Source organism: Thrips palmi, unplaced genomic scaffold, assembly GCF_012932325.1.
Source record: "Thrips palmi isolate BJ-2018 unplaced genomic scaffold, TpBJ-2018v1 HiC_scaffold_12, whole genome shotgun sequence".
In the NCBI taxonomy this organism is placed as follows: Eukaryota; Metazoa; Arthropoda; class Insecta; order Thysanoptera; family Thripidae; genus Thrips; species Thrips palmi.
In genome coordinates, this window is record NW_023144623.1 from 12,522,270 (window position 1) to 12,537,170 (window position 14,901).

General features: G+C 56.9%; 1 protein-coding gene across 18 annotated transcripts in view; it reads right to left on the reverse strand.

Moving 5' to 3' along the window:
- Positions 1-14,901, reverse strand: part of LOC117640294 (TLD domain-containing protein 2) — a 156,562-nt gene that overhangs the window by 16,466 nt on the left and 125,195 nt on the right. Inside the window, exon 1 of one of the 18 annotated variants that reach the window (XM_034376680.1) lies at positions 8,415-8,873. The exons of the other annotated variants lie outside the window; for them this stretch is intronic. Within the exon in view, the coding sequence (XP_034232571.1) occupies positions 8,415-8,507 (93 nt within the window). The 5' untranslated portion in view covers positions 8,508-8,873. Of the gene's footprint in view, positions 1-8,414; positions 8,874-14,901 lie in introns of those variants that run through there. 18 annotated transcript variants of the gene reach the window in all.

Consider the following 14,901-nt stretch of genomic DNA (forward strand, 5'->3'; position numbering starts at 1 on the left):
AAAGTGCTGTGATCGGTGCTGCTATTTTGTAGCAGACGATCCGCGGGTGTGACCCGTGTTTACAACTACGCCTCAATTTTAGCGGTGTACTACACGTGCACTGCACTCGACCGCCGCTAAGGTCAGCGAAAGGCCGAAGCGAGGCGGCTCACCGCGTTTCAAGACCGCCACTCCGCTCGTTACCGCGAGAACCCGCCAGTGCCACGCCAGTGCCACGCCAGTGCCGGTGCGCGGCCGAGCCGCATAGTGCCAGAAATCCGATCTCCACACCCGAAACAGCACCACTGTCAAAGCCGTTCAATTTCCAACGAAAAAAGACTGCAATTCTTTCGCGCCTTTTGAAGGGCGTGAATCAGTCAATGCCGGAAAGACTAATATTATATACACGCAGCGTTTAAATAATAAAATTGGACTTTATGTACACGCAGCGTGCATATAACAGAAAAAAAATTATTGACACGCAGGATTTTTCCCCTCAGACGTCCACCGACGGTGGCCATGTGGGACAAAATGTTCCTGCGTGCAAATAATATTTTGGCTTTTATTTAAACGCTGCGTGTCTCCAAGGCATCAAAAAATTATTGGCACGCAGGATTGTAAAAAGTCTTCCGACCGGCGACTGAGTCCGGCATGGCGGCTTGGTGAGTGAGTGGGTCCGTGCTTGCACGGGAATTTTTTGGCCCGGGTTCGAGACTCGCCTTCTTCTCAAAAAAATTCTGCGTGTCAATAATGAAAACCGGTGTTGTTTCAACGCTGCGTGTTTATAATAAATTCACATGTTATTTACACGCAGCGTGTCTGCAATTCCAGTTTTATTATTTACACGCAGGAGAAGTTTTGCTGCGTGCAAATAATATTTTGGCTTTTATTTAAACGCTGCGTGTCTCCAAGGCATCAAAAAATTATTGGCACGCAGGATTGTAAAAAGTCTTCCGACCGGCGACTGAGTCCGGCATGGCGGCTTGGTGGATGAGTGGGTCCGTGCTTGTACGGGAATTTTTTGGCCCCGGTTCGAGACTTCGCCTTTTTCTCAAAAAATTTCTGCGTGTAAATAATAAAACTGGGTCTTGCAGACACGCTGCGTGTAAATAACATGTGAATTTATTATAAACACGCAGCGTTGAAACAACACCGGTTTTCATTATTGACACGCAGAATTTTTTTGAGAAAAAGACGAAGTCTCGAACCCAGGCCAAAAAATTCCCGTACAAGCACGGACCCACTCATCCACCAAGCCGCCATGCCGGACTCAGTCGCCGGTCGGAAGACTTTTTACAATCCTGCGTGCCAATAATTTTTTGGTGTCTTGGAGACACGCAGCGTTTAAATAAAAGCCAAAATATTATTTGCACGCAGCAAAACTTTTCCTGCGTGTAAATAATAAAACTGGGTCTTGCAGACACGCTGCGTGTAAATAACATGTGAATTTATTATAAACACGCAGCGTTGAAACAACACCGGTTTTCATTATTGACACGCAGAAATTTTTTGAGAAGAGGGCAAGTCTCGAACCCGGGCCAAAAAATTCCCGTGCAAGCACGGACCCACTCACCCACCAAGCCGCCATGCCGGACTCAGTCGCCGGTCGGAAGACTTTTTAGAATCCTGCGTGCCAATAATTTTTTGGTGCCTTGGAGACACGCAGCGTTTAAATAAAAGCCAAAATATTATTTGCACGCAGCAAAACTTTTCCTGCGTGTAAATAATAAAACTGGGCCTTGGAGACACGCTGCGTGAAAATAAGATGTATATATATTATATACACGCTGCGTGTATATAAGACCCATTTTTATTATTTAAACGCTGCGTGTCTATAATGACTCCGTGCCGGAAAATGTTAGATAAAAGGCGTAAAACAGATTCACGCCCAGCGCAGTGACTTTGGCAGTGTGGGCGCTGCACAGTGGGCCAGGAGACCGGTGGAGGCGGTCCAAACCCCGGAAGCGTTTTGAGCTCCAGAGTCGCTAAATGGGGCTCGAACCGAACGTGTGACCCCATCAATGGATTGCTCTCCGAACGAGGAATCCATTGGTGGGGTCACACGTTCGGTTCGAGTCCCATTTAGCGACTCTGGAGCTCAGAACGCGTCCAGAGTCTTCTTAGCCACCGGCGCCGATCTTCGGCCGCGCTGCGCGTGAATCACCACCCACCCGACGCACCACGCACAAGCCTTCCCCGCGCACCTTGACCACTCCACCCGACGACGACCACTCGCCGGCCACCGCGTTTCGACCTTGACCTGGCCAACAGTGAGTGACCGGGCCGTGCGGGCCGTCGCGGGGCAGCGCCTAGGCAGCGCGCCGCGCCTCCCGGAATACGTTTAGCGGGACCGTTGCACCACGGCCACCACGGGTGCAGCGCGGCTCGCCACGCCACGGCCGCGGACCGCGTCTCTCGTTAGCATGCCGATTATGGCCGACTACACTGTCAACGCCCGGGAACCGAGTGAGGAGCCAAATGTCCCAGTGTCACACTTCGACATTGTTGTTGTCTTTGGGTTGGACCAATCGCACCGGCGTTCGGAATCTCCCAAAACCCGCACCGACCTGCTCCCTTCGTACTGTTCAGCTACTCCCCCCCCCACTCCTTTTTTCCCCACCTACAACACACAACCCCTCCCCTCCCCTCTCCGGCTATCAATGCAGGCGAACCCATGCAGTGCATCCGCCGGATGTGTGACAATGATGTTCCCTGCCGGGCTCCGCGGCTTCGCCCAGTCTCATTCCGAACGGTCTCTCTCGCACCGCCAGGGCCCCCAGGGCGACGCCCCACGAGTGCGACAGAGACAGCGAGAGCGCGCGCTTCGGCCTGGACGGCCCGAGGTCAGGTCAATGCGCATCACGACTGTCACGGCGCCGGAAGCTGACCAGCCCTTCGCAAAAGAATGAATAAAAATATTTAAAAACAGGATTTTCTGAGAATACTATATAAAAATAGAACCGTTTTACGACAAAATAATTAAAGCCAGATGGGTCGCGGGCCGGTTCACCCCAGGAATGTCACCGGGCCGCGTTGCCCAACACGGCTGCCTCTGGCTGCTCTGGCACGGGCGCACAGTGGGCCAGAAGACGGGTGGAGGCGGCCAAAACTCTAGACGCGTTTGGAGCTCTAGGGTCGCTGAAAGGGACTCGAACCGGACGTGTGACCCCACCAACGGATTCCCCGTTCGAAGAGCAACGCAATGGTGTGGTCACACGTTCGGTTCGAGGCCCATTTAGCGACTCTGAAGCTCAAAACGCGTTTAGGTTTCTGGCCGCCTCCTCCGGTGCGCTGGCCCACTGTGGGGCGTGCGCGGCGCGCGCGTGCCAAGAACGCCTCGCCGCAAAGGAGTCCTTCGCGAGTGTAAAACGGGGGCCGCCTTTCAATCCGTGAGAGAGACAGAGCGACGTAGGACTCTGCAGAACCTTGTTTTCATTCCAGGAGACACGCTCATTTAAATGGCCTGCGCGGCGCGGGGCGCTGGCGTCGTCGCCACCGTCGTCGCGTCCACCGCACCGACTGCCCGCCAGCAGACTGATGCATCGCTCCGTCTCTCTCGCACACGCAAGGGACGCGCCATGCGTGTGAGAGAGTCAGCGACTCTGCAGACACATCACGACGCGGCACGGAGCGTCACGGAGTCGTAAAACTGTCGGAAAAGCCTTGGCGAGTGAGGCGTGGGCCAATTTTCCAAGTCACGCGTGAGGCGCGCCAAAGAGCGCACCAACCAGCGCGCACGTCCACTGCGACTGGCGTGCGTAACCGTAGCGCACTCAGAGCCTCTCAGCTAGTCGTCCACACTGCGTGTTAGGGTCCGGTGCAAGCGGTCGAAATCCCGGACGCGTTTTGAGCTCCAGAGTCGCTAACTGGGACTCGAACCGAACGTGTGACCCCACCAATGGACTGCTCTCCGAACGAGGAATCCACTGGTGGGGTCACACGTTCGGTTCGAATCCTGTGAAGCGACTCTGGAGCTCTCGAAACGCGTCTAGAGGTTTAGACCGGCCTCCACCGGTGTTCTGGCCCACTGTGCGCCACGCCCCCTTCAAACTGTGCCTGGATCCGCCCCTGGCAGAGGCGCGAACGGCGTGTGTCCAGTGTGTCCACACCGACGTGGCCATCACGTCCGCCAGGTGAAAACTCGGCGCGGCGCGCGGGGCATGCCAAGCGGGCACCCGACCGACGCCAACAAACACGTCGACCAGGCCGCGTCGCTCCGTCTCTCTCGCACGCCGGCGCCGCGTCCCGCGAGTGCGAGAGAGACGGAGCGACGGAAAGCGGTGCTGCTCGGCCCGCCTTGCCACCGGCATGCATCATGAATGAGTGCGCGCTGCAAGGCGCTGCAGGCAGGGCGAGGCGAGGCGAGGCGAGGCGAGCCAGCGAGGCCGCGGGGTCCTCGATCGCCATTCCGCTTCCAGTGGGGTGCCATCACACCGCACAGTGGGCCAGAAGACCGGTGCAGGCGGCCAAAACTTTAGACGCATTTTGGGCTCCAGAGTCGCTAAATGGGACTCGAACCGAACGTGTGACCCCACCAATGGATTCCTCGTTCGAAGAGCGATCTATTGGTGGAGTCACACGCTCGGTTCGAGTCCAATTCAGTGACTCTGGAGCCCAAAACGCGCCCGGGATTTTTGCCGCCTCCACCGGTCTTCTGGTCCACGCAGTGGGGTGAGATCACGCCGTCACCAGGAATGCCCCACCCGACCGGTTAAAAATAAAAGTGAGCAGTCAGAATTGGAACCGTAATGTTGGCAAATAACTGGCCTCCAGCGAGCAGCTAGCCCGAGCTAGCCGGCCACCGCCGGTTTCGCGATGCAGCGATGCCGAGTCGTGGCTCTGTCTCCCTCGCACCCACACGGGGCGGCGAACGAGCGCGAGAGAGACAGAGCGACGAAAACGACGCTCAGTCTGCAGTCGCTTACAAAGCGTGTACAGACCCGAGTCGAATGTCTCCGCCATTTACAGCCGTCCGGCGAGGCGGGGGGTCCGAGTCGGGCAGGCGGGCGGCACAGTCCAGCCGGGCCACTGGCGTGGGCAGCGGTCAGCCGAGCCGAGCCGAGCCGAGGCGCTTCGTGGCGAGACGAGCCACAGCGCAATAACAAGGAGCAATGCACATGCCGTGCCGGCTGGCCATCAACGCGGAGAAGGTTCAAGGGACCGGTGCGTCTGGCCGGGACGGGACGGCCACAGTGGGCCAGAAGGCCGGCGCAGGCGGCCAAAACTCTAGATGCGTTTTGAGCTGCACTGTCGCTAAACAGGACTCGAACCGAATGTGGGACCCCACCGAGGGATTCCTCGTTCGGAGAGCAATCCAATGGTGGGGCCACACGCTGGGTTCGAGTCCTGTTTAGCGACTCTGGAGCTCAAAACGCGTCAAGAGTTTTGGCCGCCTGCGCCGGCCCACAGGGTGAAAACGGTACCTGGTTTTCCCAGGAACCCTGTGGTTATAGGCGATCCAGGGGGTTTCTGGGAAAATACCAGGTGCCTTTTTTCCGTGGGCTGTGTGCCTTCCTACCGGGCCCTGCCTGGCCCTGCCTGGCCCTGCTGCGGAGGGCAATGACGCAGGGGGTCTGTTAATCGTTACCGCCCGATAAGCCCGCCAAGCGTGCGAAGCGCGTGGAGCCGGGCGCGTTGAGGCACCCACCCCGCGGATCGCGGGCTCTGTCTCTCTCGCACCCTTGCGGGACGCCCCACGAGTGCGAGAGAGACGGAACAGGTTCAGGATCGGCCTGCTATGCGCAGCCGCGGCCCGCTGCTGGCCTGCCACTTCACGACGAGGGCGTTAAAAATAACCGCCCCCGTCCGCAGTGCCCGGCCTAGCCCGGCCTGGCGGTGCCGCACCGGGGCAGGGCTGGGGCAGGGCCCAGCCTCAATCGCATCGGGAATTGAATAAAGCCTCGCCGGCGGGCAAGCCGGGCCTAGTGGGGTCGCGGCGCGTCGCGGGGTCACCTTGACTTTGCCGCCACCAAATCCAGCCGCGTCCGCCAATGCTACTGCCGCAGCAGCAACCGCGGCGGCAGAGGAGCTTGACAATCTGTTTGTGTGTCCAGATCTCGTGGGCGGCAAACGTTTACCGCCGACCGACGCGTAAAAACAACAGCCAAAAACCCTGCCGCCAGAGTCAAGTTACCCCCGTCGCCGCTCCGAGCAGGCAGATGACTCGGGCGCTTTCTTGGTGACTGAACCATTATTTGGGTAAACAGATCCACGATTTCGCAGTGTGCCTTCGGCGACGACCCTTCATGCCCGCGCCGCCCCGGCCGGGCCCCGTGCTTGGCCAAGGTTTGGCTCCGGCCGGTCCGGCCGAGCTCGTCATGCCGACCCACTGTGCGACCCATGAGTCACGGGGCGGGAGGCGCATTGCACCCGCAGTCCCGGCGTTGCGCCATCCTGCGGGCACACTGTCTCTCTCGCACCCACGGGGCTTCCCTCGAGGGCGCGAGAGAGACAGCAGCAGGGGGAACTCCCTGCCGACCGCCAATCATCACCATCACCACCCCGCCGCCGCGATTCGAGGGAACCGCCGCACCTGGACTCGGCAGGCGTCTCTCTCGCACGCACGGGGCGCCCCGCGGAGGTGCGAGAGAGACGGAGCGACCAGCTGTTCCCGCCAAAAGCGAGCGCCAACCACGCGTGTGCATACGCGGTCTGGGCGTCGTGCTATGCCCGCGCACGCTCACGCTCACGTGCGCACCGACACAGACACAGACACACACACACACACGCGCGCACGCACACTTGTTATTCTCGGCCTGTACACTCCACTCGTTCCTCGTGACGCCACGACAATTATAGCCACATTTCAAACGCCGCGCGGTCCCGAACCAAAACAACACGGCTACTAGCCAGATAGCCAGCCAGCCGCCTCGCTCCAGCGGCAGACACTCTCGCACTCACGAGGTGCGCCGTGCAGGTGCAAGGGAGACAGAGAGACGAAACCAACCGACCCGATGAGGCACCGCTTTGCTCCAAAAGACAGTGTACTTAGCGCGGCGGGCTATCGGACCGCTCCAGGAGAAGACCTTCCCCGACGGTCATAGCCACTCGATACCTATTAAGGGGCGAGAGGAAAGGGGGGGGGGAGGGGAGGACGGGCTGTTTTGACACTTATCACTCAGGCGGCGGAGTTAAAAAGGGCGGTACGGCCCTGGAAAAGAGGAGGCACTCATCAGTGAAAATAAAATAAACGGAGTTAAGCGTCGGTCGCCTCAGCTTCAGCCAAGTTGAAAGAAACGTCGAAACCTGGTTCAAACCATGTCGACGCGAACCGTTTTTGATTGCGTCAGGTCCAGAGCCGCGCCCATTCGAGGCAGTATTTCTACTCCGCGTCCACCGTGTCGTCAGCCACCGCCAAAGTCCAGTGTGCTGGCCGGTGCGGCGCGCGTGGCGGCCGATCGGTGCGGGTCCCTGACCGGCTAGAGTCCTACAGTGGCACCGCGGCACCGCGCGTCCGCGTTTCGTCGCGGCCCCCGACGCATGCCGTCGGCCCGGCGGCGGGCAGGCCCTGCAGGCAGGCAGGCAGGCCGCCGTGTGCGTCGTTCGCTTTCTCTCCGCCGCGCGCCGCCTGGCCCACTGTGCGGCGCCGCCACGCCGCCACGCCCCTGCTGCACCCGCCGCCGCCGCGCTGCACCGCGCTGCACCGCTCTGTCTCTCTCGCACCCGTGCGGCCGCGCGGACCGCCCCGCGAGTGCGAGAGAGACAGAGCCTCCGCGCTGCCAATCCCCCTCGCCTTTCCCGGAGCGATAGGCATTGCCTATTCGCCGACGGCGGCGGTTGTGTGGCGGCAGCCGCCAGATTCGGGGGCCGATTTTGGCGGCGATTGAGCAATGCAAGGTCGCGCCAGTCGGGGACACTGACACATGCAGCCCCCTCTCTCCTCGCCTCAAAGAGACAGACAGAGGGGGTCCGGTTCGGGAACCGATACCCGAATAAACGCAGCCCAGGAAAAGTGTAGCGAATCGGCAACTTTGGCCGCTGTCCCGTCCATTTTAAACTGGATGTCGGTTTCGTCATCAGCAAACGTGTTGCGGCGGTTGACAAACTCGAAATATAAGAATTTCGAGCACCGGGACTCGAACCAGGGCTCTCCGATTCACTCGAAATGAACGCCATCGCCCCGGTTCCATTGTTGCGCCGTTGCGAAAGTAGATCCTTCCTCTTGTAAGACTGCGAAGCACCTGCAGCGCGGCGCCTCAGGGAGAACCACTTCCGGGACTAGCGGGCGTGGAGTTGTTGACAAGCCGCGCGTCTACCCTCGTGTCTCTTGCCTGCTGAAACGCGTCAAGAAACTTGGGGCCCGAACCGAACGCGTGACCCCACCAACGGATTGCTCTCCGAACGAGGAACCCATTGGTGGGGTCACACGCTCGGTTCGAGTCCTGTCCAGCGAGCTGCCGCCTCCACTGTGGTACACTACGTGCCGCGCCCCTTACCTTTCCCTTCATCTTGAGGTACTTGGCGATCTTGGCGAAGGCCGTGGGCGTCTTGGGCCGCGGCATCTTGACGGTGGCCACTGCCGCAGACATGGCGGCGACAGTCTCGCTTGCAGGTCAACAAGTGGGGGGCGGGGGCCGGGGACCAGTTGTCACATCGCCCCTCGGGGCGCGCACACACGGGCCGGGCCGTCACAGGCCGTCACACTTCACCGTCACAAGCCGTCGTCACACACACACACTGGCTGCACACGTAGTCTGGACCTTGTTGGGCTTTCGGCACGGACGAGCCGCAACCACAACAACTGTCGCAGACGCGTCACCACGTCACACTCCAGTCACAGACTCGTCACAGACTGTCACGGACTCGTTCGACGCGGTGCGCGAGCTAGCGGCCCAGCGGCTCGGCGGCGGTCTTTCCTCGAGCAGAGCTTCTCACTCACTGGCTGACTGGCCCGGCGGCCCGGCCCCCGACCGGCCGGCTGCGTACCGCGCGAGGCGAGGCGGTAGCGCCCTACCCGCCGCGCCCCGCCCGCCCCGCCCCGCCCCGCCGCGCAAGAGCCAGCCGTGGGCCGCGGGCCGCGAGTCCGCAGCCGGAGCCGCGAACAACGTGGCTCGACGTCCCATTCTCAATTTCCCGCCGAAAAACCGGAGACGCGCCGTGCGCCGGAGCGACCACCACACTTTAACAAAAGAATCGCCCGAAAAAAATAAACCGCGGAGTTTTCCTTAAAGGAGATGTGTGACTGCGCCGCGGAGTACTACACACGCCGTTATAATGCGGGAAATTCCGCGGAGAGTGTCTCCGTAAAAACCACACGGCGTGGTTTCTCCCCGCCGTGCGCTTCCATTGCGAAACGGAAAGTGGTCCATTTTAACGCAGCCTCTGCGCGAGAAGTGCCATTTCCCGACCAAAGAGTGTACTACGCGAGCAGTTCGGTGAGAGGCACGCGGGTTCGCTCGAAAACGACCTCCCCTTCCTGTCCCAGAAAAAGCGAAATAACACATAATACGGAAAATTCTCCGCGTGCCTGTGTGGTGAGAGCGCGACGGTCAACCCTCCCCCACCCCGTTGGAAGAAATACCACCAAACTGTGTTTCCGAGTATCTCCGCTAAGAAAGGGGGAGGGGGGTTGTTGGGGATGAGTGTGGCAGGCGAATTGGGAGGGAGAGAGGGCGTGGAGGGGGAAGGGGTAGGGAAGGACCCGCCACAGTTCTCCTTATAGAGTTCGCGAAGGCGCGGCTCGCGGACCGCGTGGCTGCTCGCGGGTAAACAAAGCCGTGACTCGCGCGGGACCGAAGCAGCAGGCCGCTTCCGAACTCTCTCTCTCTCTCTCTCTCTCTCTCTCTCTCTCTCTCTCTCTCTCTCTCTCTCTCTCTCTCTCTCTTGCACCCGACGGGACGACGCCCCAAGAGAGAGAGAGAGAGAGAGAGAGAGAGAGAGAGAGAGAGAGAGAGAGAGAGAGAGAGAGAGAGAGAGAGAGAGAGAGAGTATTTGTGCTTCTGATTCGGAAGCTGCTCTGCAGGCCAAGCAGGTCCTACCCGACGACGACGGATGAGGCCCCGACACGTCAGGCTCGGGGCACGCGCGCAGGGCAACGCACGGTGCATCCTGGCTGCCCGTCCGAAAATAAAATAAAAGAAAACAAATACTTTCGAAAAATTGTTTTGAAAACTTGGCGTGAAAACTGCGCGCGCCAACTTAGCACTCTACGGCCGTGACACTGCACAGTGTCCAGCAATGCATCGCCACGGCCCGGTCGGTTTATTCCGGTAACGCCCATCGCATCAACAGAGGCAGCGAGCTGATTGCTCCGTTTCGTCGCTCTGTCTCTCTCGCACTCACGCGGGCCGACCCGCAGTGCGACAGAGAGGAAACGACTCCTCGGCACCGCTCGCCCGCAGCCTAACCGCTGCAGCCGCCAGGGCCGGGTGTGATCGCTGCGGACAACAACGAGACTGTCGTGACCGATCTGCGACGCCCCTCGCGCCCCCGCCACTGCACAGTGGAGGCGGTCGCAACCCCGGACGCGTTTTGAGCTCCAGAGTCGCTAAATGGGACTCGAACAGAACGTGTGACCCCACCAATGGATTGCCCTCCGAACGAGGAATCCGTTCACTGTAGAAAAAATCCACGGGAAAAGGTACAGGCACAGTCTGGTAGACAATTTGCCTGGTACCACAGTACGTCAGCCAGTACGGCTTTCGGGGTACGGAGTACGGTTTTTCATAACACATGGGCTCTTATGGGAAGCACGGTTTTTGGGTACGGTTGTACTGTACACCGTGAGGTACGGTCTAGCCGTACCTTTTTCCTTGAAATGTACGGCTTTTCTTTAACAGTGCAGCCTATTAAAAATTTAAAATAAAATAAATTAGATCAGAAGAGGCTTTGCACAGTGCAGAGCACCGTGCGGGACACTATTACCCTTGGCACACGGCAGGCAGGACCTCTGACCATCCGAGGTGCCCTATTCCGCCACTAGGTTTCGACCGCTGCGTCCGAGGCGAGCCGCCGCCCCTTTGGGTCACGCTCAGTAACCGCCGACAGAAACTTTCTAATTGCTAAAGGCAAGAAACATTACAGGAGAATTCTTCTGTCTTTCGTCATTCGCCTCTATTCGCCAGTAATGTTCCACCAAGCGCTTAGAAGGGTCGCTGCCGGCGGCGCTGGCCCCACCGTATAGTTAGAGCTTCTTTCCTCGAACGAGGTTTCGGCCCTAGTGGTGGAGGTACAACCCGGCAGGTAGCGGCCCTACGGTACTGTAGAAAAAATCCACGGGAAAAGGTACAGGCGCAGTCTGATAGACAATTTGCCTGGTACCACCGTACCTCAGCCAGTACGGATTTTGGGGTACGGAGTACGGTTTTTCATAACATGGGGCTCCTATGGGAAGCACGGTTTTTGGGTACGGTTGTTCTGTACACCGTGAGGTACGGTCTAGCCGTACCCTTTTCCTTGAAATGTACTGCTTTTTAACAGTGTTGGTGGGGTCACACGTTCGGTTCTAGTCCTGTTAGCGACTCTGGGGCTCAAAACGCGTCTCGAGTTTTGGCCGCCGGCGTCGCTCTTCTGTGCAGCATGCCATCCCGCCAAACTAAGAGACGTAAAAAAGTACTGCTGTCACTTTGAACTCGGTTTCTTTTTAGACACCGCCGCCCCACATCGCAACGCTTCGAGCGCCAAAAATACCCAAACGGCGACGCTTTTTCGCAATTATACTTAGCCCGGCCCAGTTCGTCCAGCTAACCCGGTCTCCGCCGAAAAAGATCTAAACGGCCATCGCGGCCACAACAATAACAGGGCGCCAAAGCGCTGCACTTTGCACCGCGATAGCCGCGCCAAAATAACGAGAGCGCCAATGGGAAGTCGTCGCTCCGTCTCTCTCGCACCCCTACGGGACGCCCCGTGAGTGCGAGAGAGACAAGAGCGACGACTCTCGGAATCAGTCTGCAGGGCGGGACCAACAGGTCAGCGCCGCAGATTCGCGAGGTTCAGCGCGATAGCGGGATGATTCCGGAGAGTCGTCTTCGTCGCTCTGTCTCCCTCGCACTCATGGGGCGTCCCTTGTAGGTGCGAGAGAGACAGAGCGACTTTCCGGAATCGCTCGGCTGGCGCCCGCTGACTGCGCGCCTTCCAACATGGATGCCGTTTGGCCACGGATGACGCGGGGCAAGGCAAAGGTGCGGGTGAATTTGTGCCCCCCCGGTGACGTCATCATCGTTTCCGAAGCCTGGACACAGAAATCCACTCGACTCCCTACCTGAGCTCAGCGACCACCTTTTCCGCCAACCGTACACACCGCTTGACGTAGTCCCTCCTTTTTCAATGGCCAGTCAAGTCAGTCCAGAGACTGAGCCAGAGCGGCAGTTCCAACCCGTCACACCCTCAGCAGAGGACCGTACCGATCAGTACCGACATCCGACGACCTTTCTCACTTACCTAGAACAGAAACAAAACACGACGACAATTAGCAAAGGCACTAGGGCTTAAGGTCGCGCTACGAGTCTAGAGCTCGTCACTAGAAGGCGTGTGTCCTGTAGGAACTCCTAGAAGTGCTACATTCACTACGACATTCAACGGGGACAACAAAAGGTTAGGGCTCCAAAGATTGAGACGACCTACGGAAGGAGAGAGGGGGACACACACCTCGACATCAAACCAGGTAAGAAACGAAAATAAACTGGTTTGAAACGTATACAAGGAAAAGCTGGTCCTTTGTGCGTCAGCCGCACCAAGAGTCTCTTTGAACAGGCAGTTGACACTAAAACACAATCAGCCGCGAAGGCTGACGGAGCTTTTAGGTCAGCACGCGAAGAGCGCGTGCGACCCTAGGCAAGCCTCCCACGCCAAACATTACGGAAGCACCTCACTAGAATAACAAGACATTATGTTCCCAGGGAAATCGGTGTCATTGGACTCTCATCCGGACCCAGCGTTGTTTATAACTATACAATATCATTATTTTGTTGCAAATTTTTAGACTCAGGCTATCCCAGCGGTTCCCAACCTTGGGGTCGCGACCCCAAATGGGGTCGCGAAAAAATTTCAAGGGGTCGCGGCGAGGTGGCTGGGGTCGCCTGAGGTCGCGGTGGTTTCCCGGCTGGCCCACACGCCGAGCACTGGCTGCTTAAATGCCGCAAAGTTGATCAAAACGGTCACAAATGTGTGTAAAAGATCGTGTTTTGGGTCGACTTTAAGCATCCAGTGCTTCTGATCCGAGGCGGTAAATCACCCTCCCTCAACGGGCAATTGGTCTTTGGACCTTCCTTTTGCATGCCTTTGTTACGGAGTGCAATTATCTGACTCAGTTTGGAAGCAGTACTGCCGCAAAGTTGGTCTAAACAGTCACAAATGTCTGTCAAAAATCGTGTTTTGGGCCGACTTTAAGCATCCACTGCGTCTGATCCGAGGCGGTAAATCGTCATCCCTCAACGGGTAATTGGTCTTTAGACCTTCCTTTAGCATGCCTTTGTTACGGAGTGCGATTATCTGCCTTAGTTTGGGAGCAGTTTTGCCGCAAAGTTGATCAAAACGGTCACAAATGTATGAAAAATCGTGTTTTGATCAACTTTGTGGCAAAACTACTCCCAAACTAAGGCAGATAATCGCACTCCGTAACAAAGGCATGCTAAAGGAAGGTCTAAAGACCAATTGCCCGTTGACGGAGGACGATTTACCGCCTCGGATCAGACGCAGTAAATGCTTAAAGTCGGCCCAAAACACGATTTTTCAGACATTTGTGACCGTTTTGATCAACTTTGCGGCAATACTGCTCCCAAACTAAGGCAGATAATCGCACTCCGTAACAAAGGCATGCTAAAGGAGGGGTCGCGTGGGGTCGCGAAATTTTTCCTGGGGGTCGCGGAAAGTTTTGGCTACAAATTTGGGGTCGCGAACCGAAAAAGGTTGGGAACCGCTGGGCTATCCGTAAGAATGGTGCGCAATGGAACACCAAATTGGCATTCACCTTATGACTATCACAGGACATTTTGATCACTTGACAGGGATGACAATGCCATCGGAAAAATTTGGTGATGCCATCAAAGCTCCTTCACACATTGCACGGGCTAAAACAACAAAGCCGTCAACTAGGCACAATGACATTCATGTCTGGAGAATTAGTCTTGAACTGATCATCAAGTGGCAACTAAAATTTTCCGAGTGTACCGCACTCAGACAAGTCGAATGGGCCTGCTGGAAGGACGGACAGAACGAACACACTTCTACGCGCTACTCATCGTACACTAAGGTGCTGCTACAAGCTACGGACAGTGAATGACACCAAAACAGGCACTAGGCTGTTCATTAACCAAGGCTAGCCACCATAAAATAAATGGTTATACCGCGAAAAGAATGCCTCAACAACTATACGGTTTGAATGAGTGGATTCCAAGACACACCGTCAGGGTTTTACAAACCAAAATACAAAAGGGTAAACGTTTAAAGACGCACTGTGTACAAATACCGTACTTAAGAAAAAAAAAGAAAGAAAATGTTGCTTAGAAAAAGCATTAATGAAGACTAATGTCCCTGGAAGTTATCATATTTCCAGACGGACAGAGTCAATGACAGAGTACTGTATGTTACACTGTGCCGCAGGATGTCTAAAAGCGGTACGCCAGAGTTAGGAGGCATACTTCAGGGCAATTAGACCGCAAGACTCAAACAATGACAAACGAGACAGAGGAGCACGTACTTGTTCCTTATTTTTTTAATGCCAACAATAAACCTTCTTTCAACATTTTTCAGTACTGGGAAATACAGGTGCAAGATGAATTGATTGAAATTTAGAACGAACATATAGGACGAATTTCAACAGATATGATGTCAAATGGTGTAACATGTGATCTAAAAGGTTGCTTGTTTGCAGGATTTTAAAAAAAGGGAGATAGTGCCAAGCTTAACATCCCTGATCCGGTCCCCAAATCAGGTGAGCAGAGCTAATCGCACATGGTTGTCGGACGGGTCCCGCTGCGGGTCTGC